This window comes from Mobula birostris, chromosome 29 (genome assembly GCF_030028105.1).
Source record: "Mobula birostris isolate sMobBir1 chromosome 29, sMobBir1.hap1, whole genome shotgun sequence".
In the NCBI taxonomy this organism is placed as follows: domain Eukaryota; kingdom Metazoa; phylum Chordata; class Chondrichthyes; order Myliobatiformes; family Myliobatidae; genus Mobula; species Mobula birostris.
Window position 1 is genome coordinate 33,712,549 of NC_092398.1, and position 26,168 is coordinate 33,738,716.

The following is a 26,168-nucleotide window of genomic DNA, read 5'->3' on the forward strand; positions in this document are numbered from 1 at the left end:
CGAATTGTCACCGGCTCCCACTGCCACCCAGCAACAGTTGCCCTGGCGACAGTTACTGCCCAGGGAGGTGGCCAGTGGCCGGAGATTGGTGGTCAGTGTATATAGGCTGGCTTGCAGCCTGTATGGTGCTGGCCGTTGGCATGAACACCATGAGACGGATCCTCGTGATCAGGCCCGACGAGGCAGCCGCTGCCACAGCCAGTGTCTCCTGCCGCTACCTCAAGTGTGCCTTCCGACTTCTGTCCCAGCATGCCTACTTCATCTCCGGAGTGGCCATCACAGGTGAGGGCTGCGCGGTCCTCTACCTGGACAGGCGCGCACAGCAAGAGCCCACTCTCGGCAACAGCACTGGCGGTCCCGTCACCTCCCACTGCCCCCGCCCCATGTCCCTTAAGAAAATAATGGACTATGGGGCACAGCGCAGATTCTTCGGGCCCGGACACTCCCCACACCCTCGCTCTCCCCCCAAGTATCACCCAAGATCTTTAGCCGATAAGATTCATGGGCCCTCGAATTACCCTCCTCCTTCCGCCTCACCGCACCTCCCGCGGCGCCTCCTCCCCAACACCCCTCCCGCAACGCGGCGGCGCCCCCTCCACCGTGCGGAATTTGGGACAGATTGTATGGTCCTCCACTTGGGGCTTCATGTGATTGAGGACTGTAAGTGGCGCAGGCCTCTGAGATGATTGCGTGGCCGACGCTGACAGCACGGTTATCTGTGGGAAGGCCGGGGTGAGGCATCTATCAGAGTATTCGTGTCTCTGGTTAACGGGAACCACCGTTCATGGGGACTCAGGAGAGGGCGGTCAGGCCCTCTCTTGTTGCAGCCGGTCATTAGGGTGTGAAGCCCACTGGTCACATTGCCTGGATGCTGACTAGATCCTGCTGCTCGCAAGCGTAATGGTCGAGTAACCTCTCTAGCGGAGACCCGGCCTGAGAACCGCCTCCAGCGGCGGTGTCACTGAGCCCCGGCCTGGCAGGGATCGATGGGGAGAGGAGTGGATGGTGAGGGAGGAGGCGGAAGAGGTCTGGAACAGGCAGAAATTCGGGGAGACTATATACACTGCGTTATTCCCAAGGAACAAGCTTCCTGGTCTTACGTTACTGGTTCGCGGGAGGCGTCTGCCGATGCACCAAGCGGATGGACGGGAAAACCGTGATCATCACCGGCGCCAACAGCGGCATTGGAAAGGAGACGGCCAGAGACCTAGCGAGGAGAGGTATGTATACGCGGAGCCTCCACCCAGGTATAGACCCGGACGTGGAAATGAACTGGAGATGGGCACCTTCCTTCATCTCCCCCACCCCCCGGACACTTGGGCACCAACTCAATCCTGACCTCAAACCCCCAACCTACGCAAATCTGTCCCCGCCCCCCACCTCCAACCTTAAATCATACGGCACCAACCCCCATAGCCCGATTCTCCCCCTCTCTGTTCATCTCGCTGGTCCATCCTCCACTCACTCACTGTTGCTCTCGTCTTCCCTCCTGCCTCCCTACTTACTCAACCTCCACCATTTCCCTACTTCCTCACGTACTCCTCGATCCCTCCCCCTTTCTTCTCCCGCTGTTCTCCCCTCTCTCTCATTCCTTCCCCTACTTCTCACCCTACCCCTCCTCCACCTTCCACTGGCCCCTCACGTTTCTCCCCTCCCCCAATCACCTCCCTCCCGCCCCTCTCTCTCCCCTCCCCCCCACCCTTCATCCCCGAGGACCTGCTGCCCTGCCACAGGAGCACGTGTAATCATGGCCTGCCGGGACATGGCGCGCAGCGAGGAGGTTGCGGAGGAGTTGCGGGCCAGCACGGGGAACGAGCAGGTCCTGGTGTCCCAGCTGGACCTGGCCTCCATCCAGTCCGTGCACGGCTTTGCCAGGGAAATTGCCGAGACCGAGGGCAAGGTCGACGTGCTAATCAACAACGCAGGTCGGTGCCGCGTCGGGCAGCGGCGGGGGTGGCGGGGGTGGGGGGGGGGGATGGGAGAAGGAAGGGAGGAAATGGGGTGGAACAGCAGAAGGGGGTAGAGAGGCAGAGGGAGGAGGGAGAGGAGGAGCAATGAAGGGGAAAGGAAGCAGGGAAAGGAAGTAGAGGGAGAATGGGGAGGAGAAAAGGGGGAGAGGAAGGGAAGCAGAGGGGGGCAGGGAAAGGGGAGAGCGAGACAGGGGAAGGGTAGTGGGGAGGGGAGAGGGAGGGTAGTAAATAGGTGAAAAGGGCACCTTGGGGCGAATCGATGACAGTTTCTCCTCCAAACAAGCCTGGGGAATCTCCTCTATACTTTCTCCAGCACAACTTCACCAATACTGCGACAACACTGGCCACACTCTACAGCGGTTATATCGTGTCGCGTCTCGGTAGTCCGTCCCTGACCTGCCAGACCTGTCAACCCGTACCTCGGGGGTCCCTCCGCACATCCGATCCCCTGTGCACGCTCTCCGCAGTCCTTCCATGACACCAGTACACCCGTCACGGTTCTACCGCCCCCGTGTGAATTCTCCACGGTCCTTCCATCACGCGTGTACACCGTTCACGGTTCTACCGCCCCCGTGTGCATCCTCCACAGTCCTTTCTGCGCTTCCACCCTGCCTCTACCTCTCTTCCGTTGCAGGCTCAACCTTCCTCAATGTCCACACCACAGCCGGCATTCACGTCACGCACAAACTCACCATCGCACCTCCGATGTCCAGCTCATTCATACATACTACAACGCAGCGAGTGTTTCCGCGCCGATCCCAGGCTGGGGACACCAATCAGTACACCGACTCGAACGGAGTACTAAAACCGATTACTCGCTCACAATAAACGGCAGTTCAGCTGAAAGGTCAGTATTTGAGAGGAATTGGTCGGTCTTGAGTGTGGGATCAGGTCATGATTAGCAATTCAGTACCGAACTGAAGAGCCAACATTGTGGGCTTTGAACATCTTCTCTCTCGTCATCCTCACCTCCTCTCTTTCTCCGTCTCCATCTTTTCTTTCACTCCCGCCTACTCACCTCTCATCCCCTTTCACCTTTATCACCCCCTCCCCTCACCATTCCACTGTCCACCCACTCTCTCACCTCCCCAACACTTCTCCCGTCACACACCTAACCACCACCTCTTTCTCACTCCCCTCAATACTCCCTCTCTTTCTTTCCTCCCCTCAACACCTCCCTCTCTCTTTCTCGCTACCGTCCACTCCCTTTCTCTCTCCTCACCACCTCCCTCTATCACACACCTTCTCTCCCACTCTTCCCTTTGCCACCTTTCACACTCCCTCTGACATTCCTCCCCTCGCCACCTCTCTTTCTCACTTCCTCCTCTCACTCCTCCCCTCTCTCACCACATTGCACCTAAGCCCCCTCTATCTGCACCCCCTTCTATCTCCTTTCCCCCTGCCCAGGGGCTCCCATTGGTCCGAGGCAGGTGACAGAGGACGGCTTTGAACTGCAGATCGGTGTCAACCATTTTGGCCACTTCCTGCTGACCATCCTGCTTCTGGAACCGCTGAAACGCGGCGCGCCGAGCCGCGTCATCAACGTTGCCAGCCGGGCACATCACCTCGGTGAGGGAGGGGGCATTGTTGATGGGTAGGGGTGGGGGTAAGGTGGGGATAGTCTGGGGAACAGCAACACGCCGAGCCGCATCACGAACGTCGCCAGACGGGCCGGCTGCCTCGGTGAGAGGCTGGGGTAAGGTGGCAGGTGGGTGGAAAGGTGATGGGGGGGGGGGAGAGAATAGGTGGGGGTAGGATAACGGGGAGTTAGTGCCGTGCTGTGGATGGGGCGGTGAGGAGGGAGCACCGCGCTGTGGGAGGGGTGATAAGGTGGGAGTGCCGCGCTGTGGGTGCGGCAGTATGGTGGAACGCCGAAGCCCTTCCCTATGTCTCTCCATTCCTGTCACCCCGCCTCACCTCCCCTCTCCCCTCCATTCCTCTCGCAGGCAAGATTCGCTTCAACGACATCAACATGAACGAGCGCTATGATTCCCTGTTGGCACACTGCCAGAGCAAGTTGGCGAACGTCCTCTTCACCCGGGAACTCGCTCAGCACCTGCAAGGTTAACCTGGGAGATGAGGGGGAGGGCAGGTAGAGGGGAACGGGGCCAGAGCAGATAGTGGGGAAAGATGTTGTTAACGGAACTTTGAACATAGTGGGTGTAAGGTTCTGATCTGCCTATATTTCAATGCAGGAGTATTGTAGGATGCTCAGGGCGTGGATCAACACATGGAATTATGACATTGTAGCCCTCACCGAGGTTCGGTTGCAGGAGAGCAGGACTGGCAGCTCAGTATTCCCAGGTTTCGTTGTGTTGGTTGTGATAGAGCTAGAGGGATTAAGGGAGGAGGGGTGGCGTTACTAGACAGGGAAGATGTCACAGGCGTGCTCCATCAGGACAGACTGGAGAACTCTAGTCTGGTGAGGCTTTATGGGTGGAGCTGAGTAATTAGAATGATTATCTTACAGAATCAGGTTTATTATCACCGACGTGTGTCATGAAATTTGTTGACTTACCCAGCCAACCTACTACCCAACATTCCGCTATTTAGAGGAACAACACTGTAGAAAGAATGCACGAAACAGACGGTGATTTAACTTTCCTCATATTGACTGGGGCTAGAGTTTGTCAAATGTGTTCAAGTTTCCTTAATCAGTACATAGAAGTCGCAACTAGAGAGAGAGTGTGATACAAAATCTCCGACTGGGGAATGAGGCAGGTGAAGAAACAAAATTGTGTTGGGGAATGCTTTGTATCCCATGATCATCATGCCATTAGTTACAAGATAATTATGGAGAAGGATAGGTCTGGTCATTGGGTTGAGATTCTAAATTGGAGAGAGGCTAATTTTGATGGTATCAGAAAGGGCCTGGCAAGTGTGGATTGGGACAGGTTGTTTTCTGGCAAAGGTGTACTCTTTAAACAGGAGGCCTTCACAAGTGAAATTTTGAGATCACAGTTTGTATGTCCCTGTCAGAATAAAAGGCAAGGATGACAGGTTTGGGGAACACACACAAAATGCTGGAGGGAAGCAGCAAACCAGGCAGAATCTATGGAAAAGGTTTGAGAGATAATGAGGCCCTGGTTACTGAAAAGGAGGTGCAGGGCAACTATAGGCAGGCAGGAACAAATAAGGTAGTTGAGGAATATAAGAAATGCAAGAGAACACAAAGAAGGCACGAGTTCGTTTTAGCAGACAAGGTGGAGGAAATTCCCAAGGACTTCTACAGACATATTAAGAGCAAAAGGATTGCAAGGGATAAAATTGGCCCTCTGGAAGATCAGCTGTACTCTATACATGGGGCTGAAAGAGATGGGAGAGCATCTGTATTTACTCAGGAGACAGACACAAGAGTCTACAGAAGTGAGGCAAAGCAGCAGCCAGATCATGGACCCTATCCAGATTACACAGGAGGAAATGTTTTCTGTCCTGAGGCAAATTGGGGTGGATAAATCCCCAGGGCCTGACATGATGTTCCTTCAGCCCCTGAGAAGTTAGTGTAAAGATTGCAAGGGTATTTAAAATGTCCTTAGTTGCACGTGAGGCACCGGAGGATAGTTAATATTATTCCGTTGTTTTAGAAAGGTTCCAAGTATAAGCCAGGAAATTATTGGCCGGTGAGCCTGACATCAGTAGAGGAAAAGTTTTTGGAAGGTATTCTCAGACATTGAATATATGAGTATTTGGATGGACATGGACTGATTAGAGATAGTCAAATGACTTCATGTGTGGTAGGTCATGTCTAACCAACCTTACAGTTTTTTTGAGGCTGTTACCAGCAAAGTTGAAGAAGACAAGACAGTGGATGTTATCTACCTGTTCTTTAGCAAGGCCTTTGACAAGCTCCCATGTGGTACGTTGGTCAAGACGGTTCAGTTGCTTGGCATTAGGTAGTAAATTTGATTAGACGTTGGCTTTGTGGGAGAAACCAGAGAGAGGTAGTAGAGGTTGCCTCTCTAACTGAAAGCGTGTGACAAGTGGAGTGCTGAAGGGATCGTGCTAGGTCCGTTATTGTTTGTCATCTATATCAATGATCTAGATGATAATGTGGTTAACTGGATAAGCAAATTTGAAGACGACAACAAGGAAGACTGTCAAAGCTTGGATTAGAATGTGGACCAGCCAGAAAATGGCAGATGCAATTTAATACAGACAATTGTAAGTGTTGCATTTTGGGAAGACAAACTAGGTAGGTCCATGCAGTGTATAGGGCAGCACTGAGGTGTGTTGTAGGACAGAGAGATCTGGGTATACAGATCCATAATTCCTTGAAAGTGGCATCACAGGTAGGTAAGGTCATAGAGAAAGATTTTGGCACGCAACGGTCTGAAGGGACCATTTCTGCTGTAGGGTTCTATGTTCCCATGACTCCCTGGAACCATAACGAGCAAACTAAGATCTCCAGCAATTTCAGATAATGACAATTTTCCTGCAAGTCTAGACAGCATCAGGTTATATTAACGCACTGTATGCCTACCAGTGTGTGAAAGGACACTCAGTGACTGACCCCAGGAGTGTGTGACAGGACAGTGTACCCAGAACTTCACTCTGCCTGACCCCGGGCATGTGTAATGGGACGGTGTAGAGGGAGATTCACTCTTGTGTCTGACCCTGGGGTTACGTGATGTGACGGTGTGGCTGGAGCTTCACTCTGAACATCCTAGGAAAATGCTATCGGACAGTGTAGAGGGAGCTCGCTCCACGCTATCCCATCTCACAATCCCGCAGTCAGACACAGGGTGAAGTTCCGTTTACGGCATGCCATCACACACTCTTGGGGTCAGATACAGAGCGAGTCTCCTTCTATTGTGCGGACAGAACTTCACTCTGAAAATCCTAGGAATGTGACATGGAATGGAGTAGAGGGAGACTCACTGTGTCTGACCTCAGGAGTGTTTAATGTGAAGGGAGCTGACTCCAGGAGTGTGTGATTGGGTGGTGCGGACAAAGATTCTCTCTGTCTGACCCTGGGAGTGTCTGATGGTATGGTATGGAAGGATCTTCACGCTGTGACTGACCCTGGGATTGTGTGATTGGATCTTCACTGTGAAAACCCTTGGCATGTGTGATGGGACGGTGTAAAGTTACAAGGGTTTCCAACCTGGTGTCCACGGGCCTATCGGACAATGGAAGGAGACTTTGGTGTACATAACGTTGGGAACTCCTGGTGTAGAGTTAGCTTGCAGTCTAGCCTCTCCTTGAGTGTGTGGTACGAGGTGGGAAGATACCAGGGAGGTGATGTGTTTGATTGGTATTTGTGCTCTCAGGGGCCGGCGTTACTGTGAATGCGGTGCACCCTGGTCTGGTCTGGACTAATATGCTCAGGTGCATGATGTGGCATCAACCCCTCTTCATCCGTCTGATGTTGGTTCCGTTCTACTTCTGCCTAAAGACGCCCAAGCAAGGGGCTCAGACCAGCATCCACTGTGCCGTGGCACCAGACCTGGAAGGGGTCACTGGTCAATATTTCAGGTGAGCTCTCAGGACAGGAGCAGATCCCTCCACAGCCTCGCTCTTCTGTTCCTGCCTTACAGTCACCATCACTTTCTGAGAGTCACAGAAATGGGCCCTACGACTCAACTCATCCATGCCAAGTACTTTGCCATTCTACGCATCTCACCTGCCGCTGGAAGGTCCCCCTGTCTGTGCACGTCCCTGTCCGTAAATGTCTAAACATCTCTTAAATGCAGTGGCTGCCCCCGGACTCCACTGCTCCTCCATCCTAAAGCTGTGTCCTCCGGTCCAAGATCCTCACCATAGGAAAGATCCTCTCCACATCCACTGCATCAAGGCCTTCAATAGATTTAAATCAGGTCCCCCCACCCCCTCCCCCATTCCTTTGAATTCAGTGAATGCAGACCCAGAGCGTCAAAAATCTTCATATGACAAGTCATTCAATCCTGGGATCCTAAACCTCCATTGAACCCCGTCTAACCTTCTCTGAAGCTTCACTAAACCCCCCTCTAAAATTAAATTTAATCCCTCTTGGTTTAGATACCACTACCAAGGAAAAAAGTCTCCACTATCTATGCTATCAATGCCTCTTATAACTTTTCATACTTCTAACAGGACACAATTTCTCCAATCCCTCCCCATAACATAGAACATAGAAAACCTACAGCACAATACAAGCCCTTTGGTCTACAATGCTGTGCCAAACATGTACTTACTTTGGAAATTACCTAGGGTTACCTATAACCCTCCATTTTTCTAAGCTCCATGTACCTATCCACGAGTCTTTTAAAAGACCCTATCGTATCCACCTCCACCACCATCGCCGGCATCCCATTCCTTGCACGCACCACTCTCCGCGTAAAAAACTTACCCCTGACATCTCTGTACCGACTTCCAAGCACCTTCAAACTGTGTCCTCTCGTGTTAGCTATTTCAGCCCTGGGGAAAAAGCCTCTGACTATCCACATGATCAATACCTCTCAACATATTATACACCTCTGTCAGGTCACCTCTCATCCTCCGCCACTCCAAGGAGAAAAGGCCGAGTTCACTCAACCTATTCTCATAAGGCATGCTCCCCAATCCAGGCAACATCCTTGTAAATCTCCTCTGCACCCTTTCTATGGTTTCCACGTCCTTCCTGTAGTGAGGCGACCAGAACTGAGCTCAGTACTCCAAGTGGGGTCTGACCAGAGTCCTATATAGCTGCAACATTACCTCCCGGCTCTTAAACTCAATCCCACGGTCGATGAAGGCCAGTGCACCATATGCCTTCTTAACCACAGAGTCAACCTGCACAGCAGCATTGAATGTCCTATGGGCTCGGACCCCAAGATCCCTCTGATCCTCCACACTGCCAAGAGTCTTACCATTAATACTATATTCTGACATCATATTTAACCTACCAAAATGAACCACTTATCTGGGTTGAACTCCAACTGCCACTTCTCAGCCCAGTTTTGCATCCTATCGATGTCCCGCTATAACCTCTGACAGCCCTCCACATTATCCACAACACCCTCAATCTTTGTGTCATCAGCAAATTTACTAATCCATCCCTCTATTTCCTCATCCAGGTCATTTATAAAATTGACAAAGAGAAGGGGTCCCAGAACAGATCCCTGAGGCACACCACTGGTCACCAACCTCCATGCAGAATACGACCCGTCTACAACCACTCTTTGCCTTCTGTGGGCAAGCCAATTCTGGATCCACAAAACAAGGTCCCCTTGGATCCCATGCCTCCTTACTTTCTCAATAAGCCTTGCATGGGATACATTACCAAATGCCTCGCTGAAATCCATATACACTACATCTACTGCTCTACTTTCATCAATGTGTTTAGTCACATCCTCAAAAAAAAAATTCAATCAGGCTCGTAAGGCACGACTTGCCTTTGACAAAGCTATGCTGACTATTCCTAATCTTATTATGCCTCGCCAAATGTTCATAAATGCAGCCTCTCAGGATCTTCTCCACCAACTTACCAACCACCGAAGTAAGACTCACTGGTCTATAATTTCCCGGGCTATCTCTACCCCCTTTCTTGAATAAGCATCTGCAACCCTCTAATCCTTCAGAGTCTCTCCTGTCCCCACTGATGACGCAAAGATCATTGCCAGAGGCTCAGCAATCTCCACCTACACCTCTCACAGTAGCCTGGGGTACATCTCCTCCGGTCCCAGTGTCCTATCCAACTTGATGCTTTCCAAATTCTCCAGCACATCCTCTTTCTTAATGACTATATGTTCAAGCTTTTCAATCCACTGTAAATCATCCCAACAATCGCCAAGATCCTTTTCCATATTGAATACTGAAGCAAAGTATTCATTAAGTACCTCCACTATCTCCTCCGGTTCCATACACACTTTTCCACTGTCACACGATTGGTGCTATTCTCTCACGTCTTATCCTCCTGCTCTTCACATTCTTGCAAAATGCCTTGGGGTTTTCCTTAACCCTGTCCACCAAGGCCTTCTCATGGCCCCTTCTGGCTCTCCTAATTTCATTCTTAAGCTCCTTCCTACTAGCCTTGTAATCTTCTAGATCTCTATCATTACCTAGTTTTTTGAACCTTTCGTAAGCTTTTCTTTTCTTCTTGACTAGATTTACAATAGCCTTTGTACACCACAGTTCCTGTACCCTACCATCCTTTCCGTCTCATTTGAATGTACCTATGCAGAACTCCATGCAAATATCCCCTGAACATTTGCCACATTTCCTTGAGAACATCTGTTCCCAATTTATGCTTCCAATTTCCTGCTGATAGCTTCATATTTCCCCTTACTCTAGTTAAACGCTTTCCTAACTTGTCTATTTCTATCCTCTTCCAATGCTATGGTAAAGGAGATAGAATTGTGATCACTATCTCCAAAATGCTCTCCCACTGAAAGACCTGACACCTGACCAGGTTCAGTTCCCAATATCAGATCAAGTACAGCATCTCCTCTTGTAGGCTTATCTACATATGATGTCAGGAAACCTTCCTGAACACACCGAACAAACTCCATCCCATCTAAACCCCTCACTCTAGGGAGATGCCAATCAATATTTGGGAAATTAAAATCTCCCACCATGACAAACCTGTTATTATTACACCTTTCCAGAATCTGTCTCCCTCCCTGCTCTTCTTTGTCCCTGTTACTATCCACAACTGTTACTACAACTCTTCCACAACTCGCATCCTAGTGTTTCCAATCCCCTCTCCATAACTCACCCACAACTCACATCCCAGCCTCTCCAATCCCTCCCCATAACTCACCCACAACTCACATCCAAAATTCTCCACCCTCCCCTCATAATTCAAGTCCAGAACTTAGAGTTCCACCTTCACTATCCACGAACTACCAAGTCTTCCGCAAACATAATCAAACCTCCTACATTCACATTCAAGTTTATGAATATACGTAGATCACAACAATGGTCACAGCACTGGTCACAGACACCGAATCACAAAACCATCTTTCAAGATTATTTAATGACACTTCTTGTACAGAAGTCTATAAAAAAAACCACAAAATAATTGTTACTCTAGATCCGAAAAACACACAAAACATAAGGAGAGTACCAACGAATGGCTGATTGGGAACAGACACACTCTGTGACTCCTCAGCCAAGCCTGTACATTGTCTCCGTCAGGCTAGAGGCACAGACTGAGGAGATGGAAATAGAATCATCAGTGCATGTCCCATTTCATAGGGAAGGTCACTCTGAAGGTGGTTGGGCCCAGGACACCGTCTTGGTGGCACAATAACGTGCACACCCATAGACATATCAATTTGTGCCTGGTGTGACTGTTCCTAGGCTAGGCACAGTCCAAGGGGCAATCACTCACAGCCGATCACTGGAACCCAGCTCTTTGGTCCTTGTCTGAGACTCAGAGTAGCTTTCCCTGATCTAACCGCAGGTGAAGATCTGTGGGGAGGTTATTGGATGGGATTCTCTTGTATTGAAATGTCTGTGCTGGTCTCTTCCACCCCCTTTGCATGTCACAAAATAAAAGACACTTAGTCTGACCAAACGGAGGCTGATCTCCAATTTTTTCTGATCTCCTGCTCCCCTCTCCCCTCCTCCCTCCTCGCTCTCTTCTCCCCTCCATTCCTCATTTCTTCCCTCCACCCTTCGTCTCTCACCCCTCCCTCCCCCCCACCAACCTCCTCTTCCTGACGCCTGGCCCACAGTGACTGCGTGCAGAGAGAAGTTTCCTACTACGCCCAGGACGCCTGTTCGGCCAAGGCCCTGTGGGACATGAGCTTAGAAATGGTGGCCCTGGAGGTCTCGCCGAGCAACATCAACAACAGTCTGTACTGGTTGCTGGCCCACCGGATCCGAAGGAACAACATCAAGAAGAGCCACCTGTGTGTTTATTGAGCTAGCGTACCTGTTATTACAGAAGAATAAATAACAACTTATGTCCATTCCGACACGGCAGCTCTCCTCTGTTCCAACCCCCACCATCCCCTCCCACTCTCAACTACAACTTCCAAACACCTGCAGGTGTCGAGGTGCAGCCCCGGGGGCAGGAGACAGCCCTGCCCCAGCAGGCTGGTTTAAAGGGTGTGAGGAGATTTGAGGGGGCAACTGTTTCACACAGGGGTAGCTGGATAAGGTAGGCGTGTCGAAACTGCAGCCACAGATGCAATCTCACAATCTGCAGGAAGCACTTAAACTGACAGAGGTACAGAGTGACGCTATCCTAATGTGGGAAAATTACATCAGTGTGGCTCAGCCTGTTAATGTGCTTTATTTTTAGTTTCTTAGATCTGTTCAATGAGTGTACACAGATTTAGTTAACACCAACGTGACCACCCAGCTTGAGCTCAGCGCCCTCCTGTGTGTAGGTCAGGGGGAGATTTGACCAGCAATGTAGTACACACAGCAAACCCATTTCAGCTGGGACAACTGACTTTTCAGCAGAGCGCTGGACAACGGCTAACCCCCAGTCAAGCCCCCATGTCCCGTCCCGCCCGGCAGGCTCACCGCTGACGGTAAGCGCAAGCAGGAAACGACCGGCTGCTCACGCAGAGAACGACCGGCCGTCCTCCACCAGAGCACAGGCCGCTCTCACTGGCCTTAAGCACTGAAACAACAGACTGTTCTGCACCTGAGCCTTGACTGTTCCGCTGGCTGTACGCACAGAGACGACTGGCCTTCCTCCTGAGCTCTGGCTGTTCCGCAGGCCGTCGCCGTAGCAACGGCGCTCGCGAGAACCGGCACCTCTCACTGGTGCTGCCGCTTGTGCCTCAGGATCTGGGTGGGGGTGAGGAGCAGGTCCTGTTGGCAGTGGTCACAGTGGAAAGGCTTCAGGAGAGCCTGACTCACGCTGGGCCCTGATCCCAGGCTGCTGTCTGAGGCTGGGGAGAAAACAGATGCAGCTGAGGCGGGGGCTGCTCAGCACGAGGTGACGTGAGGGTTAAAAGAGAGGGAGGGTGAGGGGGGGAGGACTGAGGACCGAAGAGGGAGGCTGTTGGGGAGAAGAGACGGGACTGAAGGGAGGGGGAGGGGGGAGGACCGAAGACGGAGGGATCGGAGGGGAAAGAGGGAGACGCGGAGAGCAAGGCAGAGGGTGACGGCGCGGAGGGGGAGGGAAATGAGGATGGGGAGGACGGAAGGAGGGTAAATGATTGTATCAGGCAAGCGGAGGACGGTTGTTAGTTAGGAGGTGTCAGTGGCCCTGAACCCACTCCTCACCTGCCTGCTCGGCCTCCTTGACCTTCTCTCTACACTCAGCCTCGTGCTGCCACCGCTCAAGGGGAGTGAAGGGGAGTCGGAGGTCACAGCTCGGGCAGGTCCAGAAGGTCCGTAAACAGCCACTGTAGAGGTCCTGACCCTGCCGAGAGTCACACAGCCAGTCAGAGAGCCAGGCAGCACAGACACCATGCCTTCGCTCTAACCAATTCACACCCACCCAACAACCCACAGTTGCAGCGTTTCACATACCAACTCCAATCAGCCGGGACCCCTGCACTGTACCTTGACATTCCCAATGCCCGGGACGCCCCACACCCCAGTGTGACATTCCCAATGCCCGGAACCCCCCACACCCCCAATGCCCGGGACCCCCCGCACCCCGGTGTGACATTCCCAACGCCTGGGAGCCCGCACACCCCAGTGTGACATTCTCAATGCCCGGCACCCCCCCAACACCCCAGTGTGACGTTCCCAATGTCCGGGACCCCCCCCACACCCCAGTGTGACATTCCCAATGCCCGGGATGCCCCACACTCCAGTGTGACATTCCCAATGCCCGGGACCCCCCCACACCCCAGTGTGACATTCCCAATGCCCGGGGCCCCGCAACACCCCAGTGTGACATTCCCAATGCCCGGGACCCCCCCACACCCCAGTGTGACATTCTCAATGCCCGGCCCCCCCCCCAACACCCCAGTGTGACGTTCCCAATGTCCGGGACCCCCCCCACACCCCAGTGTGACATTCCCAATGCCCGGGATGCCCCACACCCCAGTGTGACATTCCCAATGCCCGGGACCCCCCCACACCCCAGTGTGACATTCCCAATGCCCGGGGCCCCGCAACACCCCAGTGTGACATTCCCAATGCCCGGGACCCCCCCACACCCTAGTGTGACATTCCCAATGCCCGGGACCCCCCCAACACCCCAGTGTGACATTCCCAATACCCGGGACCCCCCCACACCACAGTGTGACATTCCCAATGCCCGGGACCCCCCCACACCCCAGTGTGACTCCCAATGCCCAGAACACCCCCCCACACCCCAGTGTGACATTCCCAATGCCCAGAACCCCCCCACACCCCAGTGTGACATTCCCAATGCCCAGAAGCCCCCCCACACCCCAGTGTGACTCCCAATGCCCAGAACCCCCCCGACACCCCAGCGTGACATTCCCAATGCCCAGAACCCCCCCTGACACCCCAGTGTGACATTCCCAATGCCCAAAAGCCCTACACCCCAGTGTGACATTCCCAATGCCCAGAACCCCCCCCCACACCCCAGTGTGACATTCCCAATGCCCAGAACCCCCCCACACCCCAGTGTGACTCCCAACGCCCAGAACCCCCCCCCCAACACCCCAGTGTGACATTCCCAATGCCCAGAACCCCCTCACACCCCAGTGTGACATTCCCAATGCCCAGAACCCCCCCCGACACCCCAGCGTGACATTCCCAATGCCAGAACCCCCCCCACACCCCAGTGTGACATTCCCAATGCCCAGAACCCCCCCACACACCCCAGTGTGACATTCCCAATGCCCAGAACCCCCCCTGACACCCCAGTGTGACATTCCCAATGCCCAAAAGCCCCACACCCCAGTGTGACATTCCCAATGCCCAGAACCCCCCCCACACCCCAGTGTGACATTCCCAATGGCCAGAACCCCCCCACACCCCAGTGTGACTCCCAATGCCCAGAACCCCCCCCCGACACCCCAGTGTGACATTCCCAATGCCCAGAACCCCCCCCCGACACCCCAGTGTGACATTCCCAATGCCCAGAACCCCCCCCACACCCCAGTGTGACATTCCCAATGCCCAGAACCCCCCCACACCCCAGTGTGACATTCCCAATGCCCAGAACCCCCCCCCACACCCCAGTGTGACATTCCCAATGCCCAGAACCCCCCCCTCACACCCCAGTGTCACATTCCCAATGCCCAGAACCCCCCCCACACCCCAGTGTGACATTCCCAATGCCCAGAACCCCCCCCCACACCCCAGTGTGACATTCCCAATGCTCAGAACCCCCCCTCACACCCCAGTGTGACATTCCCAATGCTCAGAACCCCCCCTCACACCCCAGTGTGACATTCCCAATGCCCAGAACCCCCCTCACACCCCAGTGTGACATTCCCAATGCTCGGGACTCCCCGTGTCTTGACTTTCCCAAAAAGCACTTCTCCTCAACCAATCCGCCACTCTCTCACCTCCTGCCTCGCTGTCACCACACTCCAGCAATCACTCCCTCCCACCCACTCCACTCTTCTTTCTCATGCGATTGTCACCCAACATGCACCCCTCACGCCCACCTGCCAACTCTCTGCCCTCCCAACCACTGCTAACTCCCCACTAGTCCCACCCAGACCCCTCTCGGCTCGCTCTGACTCCACACCTCAGTCTCTGAGAACCTTGACCCCTCTCTCACTCACCCCTCATGCCTCCCTGCTTCAATGGCCCCACTTCCTCCCACCCACCAGCTCCCTGCTCAACACAGACTTACTGCCAAGCAGTTGTAGGTCAAATAGTCGTTCACTGCCAGGCCTCCCTTCAGTGGATGGGGATGGCATTCCTTGCCAGCCCTCAGCACCTCCAACAAGGGCATGTCTGTCACCAGCTGCGGCCCCACAAACAGGTTCTGCCTCTCCAGCCCTGTCAACTGGCGAATGGAGTATGGTACCTGTGTGAGAAGGGCAGGATGGCCAGCAAAGGGTTAATCAGCAGCCCAGAGTCCTCAATGAGTCAGACAACAGACACCCCCATGCGGGGAATCTGTCTGTCACTGTGTAACATTGGGGTACGGTACCGGTGGGGACGGATCTGTCGCTATATAACAGGGGTTCCCAACCTTTTTCGCACTACGGACCCGTTTCATATTGACAATATTCTTGCGGACCGGCCAACCGGGGGGGGGGGGGGGGTGCCAACGGACAAGAGTAGCAGTCAAATATGCTGGGTTTACCCCGAGAAAGACTACAATGACCATGAGGCCTTGCACGGGCACCAGTGCGCATGCGTGTATGATTTTTTTCTACAAATCGTTCTTGGTGATTCTGTTCGGGGGGGGGGAGGGTGCGGTGTTAATCACGACCGGAATATAGATGATAATTAGCTAATACACTCAATTTCATTTCTAAAAGGTTTTATCTAACGAATTTAATATTAAACATATTTTCCTCGCATGAATATAGTGATAAGTCAATTATTGGGGGAGGACAGGAGCTTGAAGTAAGCGTTGAACGAACTTCCAGTAGAAGTGGTAGAGGCAGGTTTGATATTATCATTTAAAGAAAAATTGGATAGGTATATGGACAAGAACGAAATGGAGAGGTATGGGCTGAGTGCCGGTCGTTGGGACTAGGTGAGAGTAGCATTCGGCACGGACTGGAAGGGCAGAGATGGCCAGTTTCCGTGCTGTAATTGTTATATAGTTATATAAGTCAATAGCATCATAACATTTTAAGTATCGTTTGGATATTAAACACACAGCACATATTTTCCCTGTATGAACATATAAAATCATTGTAACACACCAATATCGCTGAATCAGTGGGAGCCCTGGGCTGAATACTTGTTTCCCTGCAACAAGACGGTCCTATCGAGGGGTGATGGGAGACAGCGATACTCGAAGGGGGTTTCTTTTGTCCAGTCTATTCCGCAATTTAGTTTTCGCTGCATTCATTGCAGAAATATGTTGGAAATGGAAGCAACGTTTTCGGTGCTTTCGTGGCTATCTCAGGATTTTTACCCTTGACTTTGATCCAGAATGCCGGCAGAGATGTTACGTCAAACAGACTTTTCAGCCCGCCGTCATTTGCAAGCTCGAGGAGTTGATCTCCTTCCCGCGCTGAAATGGATGATGCGTGGGTTGACCTCGCATGCGTAATGGTTCAACAGTGGGTGACAGGGAATGAGGAAAGGTGCAGCTGACTCCTATCGCCAAATCATATCGTTTCCTCGCGGCCCGGTAGCGCATGCTCTGCGGCCCGGTGGTTGGGGACCGCTGCTGTATAACACTGGGGTACGGTACCAGTGGGGACGGGTCTGTCACTGTACAACACTGGGGTACGGTACCGGTGGGGACGGGTCTGTCAGTGTATAACACCGGGGTACGGTACCGGTGGGGACGGGTCTGTCACTGTATAACACCGAGGTACGGTACCGGTGGGGACGGGCCAGTCGCCGTGCAACACCGGGGTACGGTACCGGTGGGGACGGGTCTGTCTCTGTGCAACACCGGGGTACGGTACCGGTGGGGACGGGTCTGTCACTGTACAGAGAAGACAGTGACACTTAGATACCTGCCTGTTGACAAAGGAAAGTCAGTGCTCATTCGTTCTGCCACCAGAGCAGGGTTGCTGTCAGTTACTGATGAACTGGATGGTCACATTAAATCTCAGAGCCACTTTCCTCTTCACCTCAACCTCTCTATTACCTCAAACTCGCTCCCTCCTCACCTCAGCCTCCAGGAAGTCCAGGAGTTTCCGGCGCAATGACTCCCTCGAGCGCCGAAGCTCACGCAGCTTCTCCTCGTCCTCCTGGCCGCCGTGCCTTTCCGTCAGTTTAATCTGGTCGGTGAGGACCTGCTCCCACCTGTCCCGCAGCCTCATGACGCTGGACAGGAGCTGCACACCCACACCCGGGTCAGCCAACACCAGTTCCAGCCATCCATCCACAACCAGTCGGCCACAGTCTGCGCTTGTGTCCAGGGAGCGCGCCAACAGCAGGAGATACTGCAGAAGAGGACAAAAGGCCATGGAAGAAAGAAAAGGGGGGAGGAGCACCAGAGGGAAGCCATGGGCAGGCAAGGAGTGAAGGTGAGAGGGAAAAGGGAATAGGGAACAGTGAAGGGGAGGGGTCCATCACCAGAATTTCGAGAAATCAATGTTCATGCCATCAGGTCGGAGGCTACCCAGACAGAATACAAGGCGTTGTTCCTCCACCCTGAGTGTGGCCTCATCACAACAGTGGCGGAGGCCACAAATAGACGCATTTCAATGGGGATGGGAAGCGGAATTAAAATGGGTGGCTACTGGGAAATCCCGCTTTCTCTGGCAGACAGAGCCTAGGTTCTCGGCGAAACAGTCTCTCAATCTACGATGGGTCTCACCGATATACAGGAGGCCAGACCAGGTGCACAGGACACAGTATACGAGGACAACTGACTCACAGGTGAAGTGTCGCCTCACCTGGAAGGACTGTTTGTGGCTCTGAAGGGAAGTGAGGGAGGTGGTGGTCGTAGCACTTGTTCCGCTTGCAAGGATAAGTGCCAGGAGGGAGATCGGTTGGGAGGGATGAATAGACAATGGTGTCGCATAGGGACCGGCCTCTGTGTCCTACACATAAATCTCCGCAACTTCCACCACCTGCAACGGGATCCCACCACCACGCACATATTCTCCCCCCCCCCAACTTTTTGCTTCCCACAGGGATCACTCCCTATGCCATTCCGTACACACACACACACGTGTCCGGGTTCCTGTATCTCCTCCCTGATGATAGCAATGAGAACAGGGCATGCCCTGAGTGATGGGCATCCTTCATGACGGATGCCGTCTTTTCGGGGCATCGCCTTTTGAAGGTGTCCTGGATGCTGGGAGGAGGCTCGTGCCCATGATGGAGCTGGCTGAGTTAACAGCTTTCTCCAGCTTTGTCCGATGCGGCCCGCTGGCCCGTCCTGACCGGACGGTGAAACAATCAGTTTCAATGCTCTCCGCAGTACGTCTGTAGAAATTTGTCAGAGTCTTTGGTGACATACCAAATCTCCTCAAACACTTAATGGAATATAGCCGCTGTTATGCCTTCTTCATAATTGCATCAATATGTTAGGCCAAGGAGAGATCCTCATAGGTATTGACACCCAGGAACTTGAAACTGCTCACCCTTTCCACTTCTGATCCCTCCATGAAGACTGGTGTGTGTTCCCTCAACTTACCCTTCCCAAAATCCACTATCAATTCCTTGTTCTTGAGCAACACCACTCAACCAGCTGATCTACTTAACTCCCGTCCACCTCCTCGTCACCATCTGAAATTCCGCCAACAATGGTTGTGTCGCTGGCAACTTGAGCTGTGTCTAGGCACACAATCGTGGGTGTAGAGAGAGTAGAGCAGTGGGTTCAGCACACATCCAGGAGGTGCACCACTGTTGATTGTCAGCAAGGAGACGTTCATTCAGATACGCACAGGCCGTGGTCTCCCAATGAGGAGGTCAAGGATCAATTTGCAGATGGAGGTACACAGGCCCAGGTTTTGGAGCTTGGTGATTAGAACTGAGCGTATGATTGTGTTGAACACTGAGCTGTAATCAATAAACAGCAGCCTGACGTAGGTACCATTATTGTCCAGGTGATCCAAGGCCAAGTGGAGAGCCAGTGAGATGGTATCCAATGTAGACTTGTGGCAATAGGCAGCAGATTCAGTTCCAGGCTTAGACAGTGACAGATCTCTCAAAGCACTTCACCACAGTGGATGTGAGTGCAACCGGGTGACAGTCATTGAGGTAGCTCACTCTGTTCTTCTTGAGCACTGGTATGATTGTTGGTGGGAACTTCTGACTGTCGCAATGAGAGATTGAAAATGCTTTATGCTTTTGAACACACCTGCCAGTTGGTTGGCACAGGTTTTTAGTGCCCTACCAGGTACTCCATTAGTGTCAACCTTGTGAGGGTTTACCCTCATGGCAGATGTCCTAACATCAGCCTCCAAGACAGAAATCACAGGTTTACTGGGAGACTGCAGGGATTCGCACAGCTGTAGTTCAATTTTCTCTTTCAAAATATGCATAAAAGGCATTCAGCTCACCTGAGAGTGGAGCATCACTGCCATTCATGATGTTAAGTTTTGATTTGTAAGGAGTAATGGCCTGCAAACCCTGCCAGGGCTGACTTGCATCTCTAACCTCAATCATAAAATTTTCAGTCCTTAAAATGGCTTTCCGTAGGCCATACCTGGATGTAACACCTGTGTAAAACTGGTCTTATCGTGTGTGACTAGTCACCGTACTCTGAGAAAATCAAATTACACTAGGTGCTAGTAAGGCCATCAGAGGATTCTGGTATCGGACGGAAGTAGTGAATAGAAACTACACACTTCCTTTATTACTCTCTAACTAATTAGATCTAGTGTTATTCTCTATTTAAAAGTTTACAGACTAAACTTTCCTTTTTACTCATCCCTAGTTAGTTAGAAAACCAGATATAATTCCTCTTTGTAAGTATCATTGTTAACTTCAGTTTCATTTCCAGGCAGTGTATCTACAAGTTTAAATTGTGAAAAGACACACACACATTCTTTAACTCTCTTCATGATAATTCTCCAACATCACAACTTGGATGTACAAGTTTATTTTCATTTGAAGAATCAGAATTTGATTTTCTGCAAGGACTAATTATTTTTGCGAAGACATTCAGTTCTTGCAGAAATTAAGTTCTGAATCTTCGAATGAAAATAAACTTCTACATTCAACCGTACTAAATGCTCTGCGTTATTACACATTTCGTTCCTGCGCTGGTTCATTGAATATTGGTTAGCTCACCATCTTCTTTCTTAGTTCATTGGAACGAGATAGTTTGTCATCCACTTGTACAAAAAACTTAACCTTTTACAGAATTAATTCCCGACTACATAGTAGGGATCTTGGACACTAGTCTCTGCTGCTATTGTCTCGTTAAAGCTGCTGCGTGCTATAGCCGTAGTTTCAATAAATCTTTTATCACTATTGTCTCTCCTCCAGGGGTTTCCCCCTAAGGTTTTCAAGTTAGTAGGGTAAAGATACTCACTACTAATTCCACTCTTAATAGTTTATGTCTTCAGCTTCTAATCATTGCTGTGTTTCTCTCCTTGTCCACGCCTACATCAGCCATGCCTCCTCTCGCATAGCTTTTTTTTCCCAAATTCTCTTTTTAAAAAAAAATAATAATCGGTAAACCTCATTTTCATCCCTCCGCAGGTGGAGCTTCCATCTTTGGGTTTAGTTAACCTGGGTTACACCCTCCCCCTTTGAACTTATGTTAGAGTGCTAGGTTTTTCTCTGTGTCTAGAAGACCTTCTGAGCTCAGGATCTTCTTTGTGAGAATTTTCATTTATCTTGTCTTTTCTAGTCAACACTTCATCACGTGTCTCTTTTTCTCGTCGAATCTCAAACTTGAATTTTCTAGATCTCTGCCATCAGGTGGGATTCATGAACTTGTAAATTTCTGGACCACTGGTATTGAATGCCACACATCTAGCCCTCAGCAGACTACAACTCTCCTGGTTCATCCACAGCTTTTGACTTGGATATGTCTGGTCCGTTCTCGAAGGCACACATTCATCCTCACACATCTCAATAAAGTCGGTAATAACTGCGGCACATTCAGACTCAAAAGATGAATCCCTAAATATTGCCCAGTCCACCAACTCAAGGCAGTCCTGTAAGCATCCCTCCGCCTTCCTTGACCACCCTTTCTTGGTCCTCGCTACTGATGCTGGGGTCGTTAGTCTCCGGTTATGTGCTGGGAGTAGAAGTACAGCCAGTGGATTAGACTTTCCAAAGTGAGAGTGCGGGATGGCACAATATGCCTTCTTGAAGGTGGTATAACAGTAGTCATGAGTGTTGGCTCCTCTGGTTCCACAGGGGATAGGTCGATGGTAGTTGCTCAGAGACCTCTACAAACTGACCTGGTTCGAATCTCCCACAACGACAGAACTCAATCTCCAGACTAATAAATGCTGACACACCATACGCCTTCTTATCCACCCCATCAATTTGTGCAGCAACTTTTCAGGCACTTATGGAAGTGGACCCCAAGATCCCTCTGTTCCTTGACACTGATATAGTTACTATTCTATAGATTTGCTGAGTATGCCCACAGTATAATGAATCTCAGGGTTGTATATGGTGACATATAGGTACTTTGATAGCAAAATTTACTTTGAACTTGGAACCAATTTACGCTCCCAAGTTTTGCCTAATACCATCTGATCCTATCCTTGTCTATGGCTATGCGAAAAGACAGGGAGTTCTGGTCATCATCTCCACCAAGAGATCTGTCACAAGACCTAGTACTAGATGCAGTAAGGCTTTCCTCTGACTGGCCGGTCCACACACCACATCAGAAATCCTTCCTGGACACACCTAACAAACTGTGCCCCACCTAAACCTCTTGTGCTAAGGAAGTACCAATCAATATTAGGGATAATCCCCCATGACAACTTCCCTCTTATTTTGCATCTTTCCAAAATCTGCCTCCTAATCCGTTCCTCAGTGTCTCTGCTGCTGTAGAATACTCCCAATAGAGTGATTGCTCGATTCCTGTTTCCGACTCCCAGCCAGACTGACTCAGTAGACAACCCTCCCCGATGTCCTCCCTTTCTGCAGCTGTGATACAAATGCCATTCCCTCATCTCCTTGTCCGTTCCAAAATGTCTAACCCCCAGAATATCCAGCAGCCATTTCTGCCCTTGTGACAGACAAGACTGCAATGGCCGCAACATCATAGTTCCATGCACTGACCATGCTCAAAGTTCATCAGCCTTGTCCTAGATACTTATTACGTCACCTGTACAGCAACTACATCCTCTGACCTATCACTCTGGTTCCATTGCTCCTGACAGCCCAGTTTGAACCCTCCCCGGCAAACCTGCTTGCAAGGACATCGGTCCCCTTCAGTTTCGTGTGTCACCTGTCCCTTTTGTATGAGTCGTACCTTCTCCAGAGGAGATCCCAATGATCCAGAAATCTGAAACCCAGCACCGCCCCCCCAGCATCAGTTCCTCAGCCTCACATTCATCTGCCTAGTCATACTGTTCTGACCCTCACTAGCACATGGCAGGGGCAGCAGTCCAGAGATTACTACCCTGCTTTTCAGCTTTCTACCCAACTCCCTATATTCATTCTTTTCCTTGCGATGCCTCTGGTACAATGTGTGTTCCATGACTTCTGGCTGTTCACCCCACCCTTAATGCTGTGGACTGATCCTGGCACCTGGTAGGTAACACACCACCTGGGAGCCTTGTTCATGCTCGTGGAATCTACTGTCTGCTCCTCCGACGATGAAATCTCCTCGCACTACTGCAATCCTTTTCTCCACCCTTCCCTTCTGAGCCACCGGGACATAGTCAGGGCCTTGCGGTGGTGAGGCGAGGGAAAGATGTGCATGAAACCACCAAGCATCTTTCCCTTCCCCCCACTTTCTGCACGGGTCGCTCCCCACGCAACTCCTTTGTCCATTCGTCCCTTCCTCCTGGCACTCATCCTTGCAAGTGGAACAAGTGCTGCACCTGCCCCTACACCTCCTCCCTCACCACCATTCAGGATCCCGAACAGTCCTTCCAGGTGAGGTGACACTTCACCTGTGAGTCTGTTGAGGTCATGTACCACATCCAGTGCTCCCGACGTGGCCTCCTGTACGCCGGTGAGACCTGGTGTAGACTGCCCAGCACCAGAAAAAGAGGGATCTCCCAGTAGCCACCCATTTTAATTCCACTTCCCATTCCGATCTATCCATGACCTCCCCTACAGTCGCGATGAAGCCACGCTCGGGTTGGAGGAACAACACCTTATCTTCCGTCTGGGTAGCCTCCAACCTGATGGCATGAACGTCGACTTCTTGAACTTCCAGGAATGTCCCCACCCCCCTTCACCATTCCCTATCCCCTTTTCCTTTTTTTTTTGTAATTTATTTTTTACATACATATATATCATATAGTCATATATGCAACAAATCTCCACATAATATTTACCTGAGGTATACACTTAGAGGAAAGAAAGAACAAGCAAAAGGAGAAAACTATGTTCAAGTAGGGAGTGATCTTTTTTTTTTTAAACATTGATTTGTGAGAATAAAATCAGGCATATGAAGTGTTAAGTAGTTAAACCATTTTTCCCAGTATGAATCCAATTGTTCCAACTTATGATTAACAGATGCTGTTATCTTCTCCATTTTGTAAATGTCCATTGTAATTTTCCATCCAAGCATTTAAAGTTGGGCTCTCCTGTGATAACCGTTTCCCGGTAAGAGTTATTTTACTGTCCCCTCTTCCCTCAAGTTTAGTACATACCTGCAGTGCGGGGGCACGGACACAGTTCACAAGGTAGGGTTTGTTTGTCTCCAGCAACGAGACGAAGGCAAGCAGCTGGTGCTGGTTGCTCTGCTCTGACCTCTGACCTGGGAAGGAAAAGAGACCATGAAACAATGGTGCACATCAGCAAAACACTTCAGTTAATACTCTGTGGTCATGTGGAGGGAGATTCTCTCTCGTGTCTGACCCAGGGAGTGTGTGATGGGACGGTGTGGAGGGAGCTTCTCTCTGTGTCTGACCCCGGGAGTGTGTGATGGGACGGTGTGGAGGGAGTTTCACTCTGTGTCTGACCCCGGGAATGTGTGATGGGACAGTGTGGAGGGAGCTTCTCTCTGTGTCAGACCCCGGGAGTGTGTGATGGGATGGTGTGGAGGGAGCTTCTCTCTGTGTCAGACCCCGGGAGTGTGTGATGGGACGGTGTGGAGGGAGCTTCTCCCTGTGTCAGACCCAGGGAGTGTACGATGGGACGGTGCAGAGGGAGCTTCACTCTGTGTCGGACCCCAGGAGTGTGGGATGGAACGGTGTGGAAGGAGTTTCACTCTGTGTCTGAACCCAGGGGTGTGTGATGGGACAATGTGGAGGGAGATTCACTCTGTGTCTGACCCTGGGAGTGTGTGATGGGACGGTGTGGAGGGAGCTTCACTCTGTGTCTGACCCCGTGAGTGTGTGATGGGACAGTGTGGAGGGAGATTCACTCTGTGTCTGACTCCAGGAGTGTGTGATGGGATGGTGTGCAGGGAGTTTCATTCTGTGTCTGACCCCGGGATTGTGTGATGGGACTGTGTGGAGGGAGTTTCACTCTGTTTCTGACCCCAGGAGTGTGTGATGGGACGGTGTGGAGGGAGCTTCACTCTGTGTCTGACCCCGGGAGTGTGTGATGGGACGGTGTGGAGGGAGCTTCACTCTGTGTCTGACCCCGTGAGTGTGTGATGGGACGGTGTAGGGGAAGACCATCAGACATAGGAACATAATTAGGCCATTCAGCCCATTGACTCTGCTCCGCTATTTGATCATGACTGATTTATTATCCCTCTCAAACCCATTCTCCTGCGTTTGATGTCCTAACTAACCAAGAAACTGCTTTAAATATACTCAATTACTTGGCCTCCACAGCCATCTATGGCAATGAATTCCACAGATTCACCACCCTCTGGCAAAAGTAATTCCTCCTCATCTCTGTTCTATTCTGAGGCATGCCCTCTAGTCCTAGACTAACCCACCATAAGAAACATCCTTTCCACATCCACTCTGTCTAGGACTTTCAATAGTTGATATGCTTGCATGAGATCCCCCCTCATTCTTCTCAACTCCGTTAAGTACAGGCCCAGGGCTATCAAACTCTCCCCATACGTATACCGTTACATTCCCGAATCACTCTCGTGAACATCCTCAGGGCACTCTCCAATGGTAACACATCTTTTCTTAGATAAGAGGCCAAAAACTGCTCACAATACTCAAGTGCAGTCTGACTAATGCCTTCTAAATCTCAACAACACATCGTTGCTCTTGTATTCTTGTCTTCTCAAAATGAATGCTAACGTTTCATTGTGCTTCCCGACTCAGACTGCTAGGTAACCTTTAGGGAATCCAGCACAAGGACTTCCAACAAACAACAAGAATTCTGCAGATGCTGGAAATTCAAGCAACACACATCAAAGTTGCTGGTGAACGCAGCAGGCCAGGCAGCATCTCTAGGAAGAGGTGCAGTCGACGTTTCAGGCCGAGACCCTTCGTCAGGACTAACTGAAGGAAGAGTGAGTAAGGGATTTGAAAGTTGGAGGGGGAGGGGGAGATCCAAAATGATAGGAGAAGACAGGAGGGGGAGGGATGGAGTCAAGAGCTGGACAGGTGATTAGCAAAAGGGCATACGAGAGGATCATGGGACAGGAGGTCTGGGAAGAAAGACAAGTGGGGGGGGGACCCAGAGGATGGGCAAGAGGTATATTCAGAGGGACAGAGGGAGAAAAAGGAGAGTGAGAGAAAG

General features: G+C 51.2%; 2 protein-coding genes across 2 annotated transcripts in view; one reads left to right on the forward strand and one right to left on the reverse strand.

Moving 5' to 3' along the window:
* The first annotated feature begins 200 nt into the window (after positions 1–200).
* On the forward strand, positions 201–11,843 carry LOC140190312 (retinol dehydrogenase 11-like). Its single transcript, XM_072246937.1, has 7 exons — positions 201–282; positions 1,080–1,220; positions 1,734–1,925; positions 3,378–3,539; positions 3,917–4,033; positions 7,241–7,445; positions 11,609–11,843. Exons 2-7 carry the CDS (start codon positions 1,142–1,144, stop codon positions 11,796–11,798), a joined length of 945 nt encoding a protein of 314 aa, XP_072103038.1. The 5' UTR covers positions 201–282; positions 1,080–1,141; the 3' UTR covers positions 11,799–11,843.
* The window catches only part of dhx34 (DEAH (Asp-Glu-Ala-His) box polypeptide 34), a 41,169-nt gene continuing 26,576 nt past the window's right edge, over positions 11,576–26,168 (reverse strand). Inside the window, exons 11-15 of the mRNA XM_072246936.1 lie at positions 24,164–24,270; positions 17,579–17,854; positions 15,625–15,801; positions 13,119–13,257; positions 11,576–12,781 (exon numbers count right to left, since the gene is read on the reverse strand). Of these exons, the coding sequence (XP_072103037.1) occupies positions 12,648–12,781; positions 13,119–13,257; positions 15,625–15,801; positions 17,579–17,854; positions 24,164–24,270 (833 nt within the window). The 3' untranslated portion in view covers positions 11,576–12,647. The remainder of the gene's footprint in view (positions 12,782–13,118; positions 13,258–15,624; positions 15,802–17,578; positions 17,855–24,163; positions 24,271–26,168) is intronic.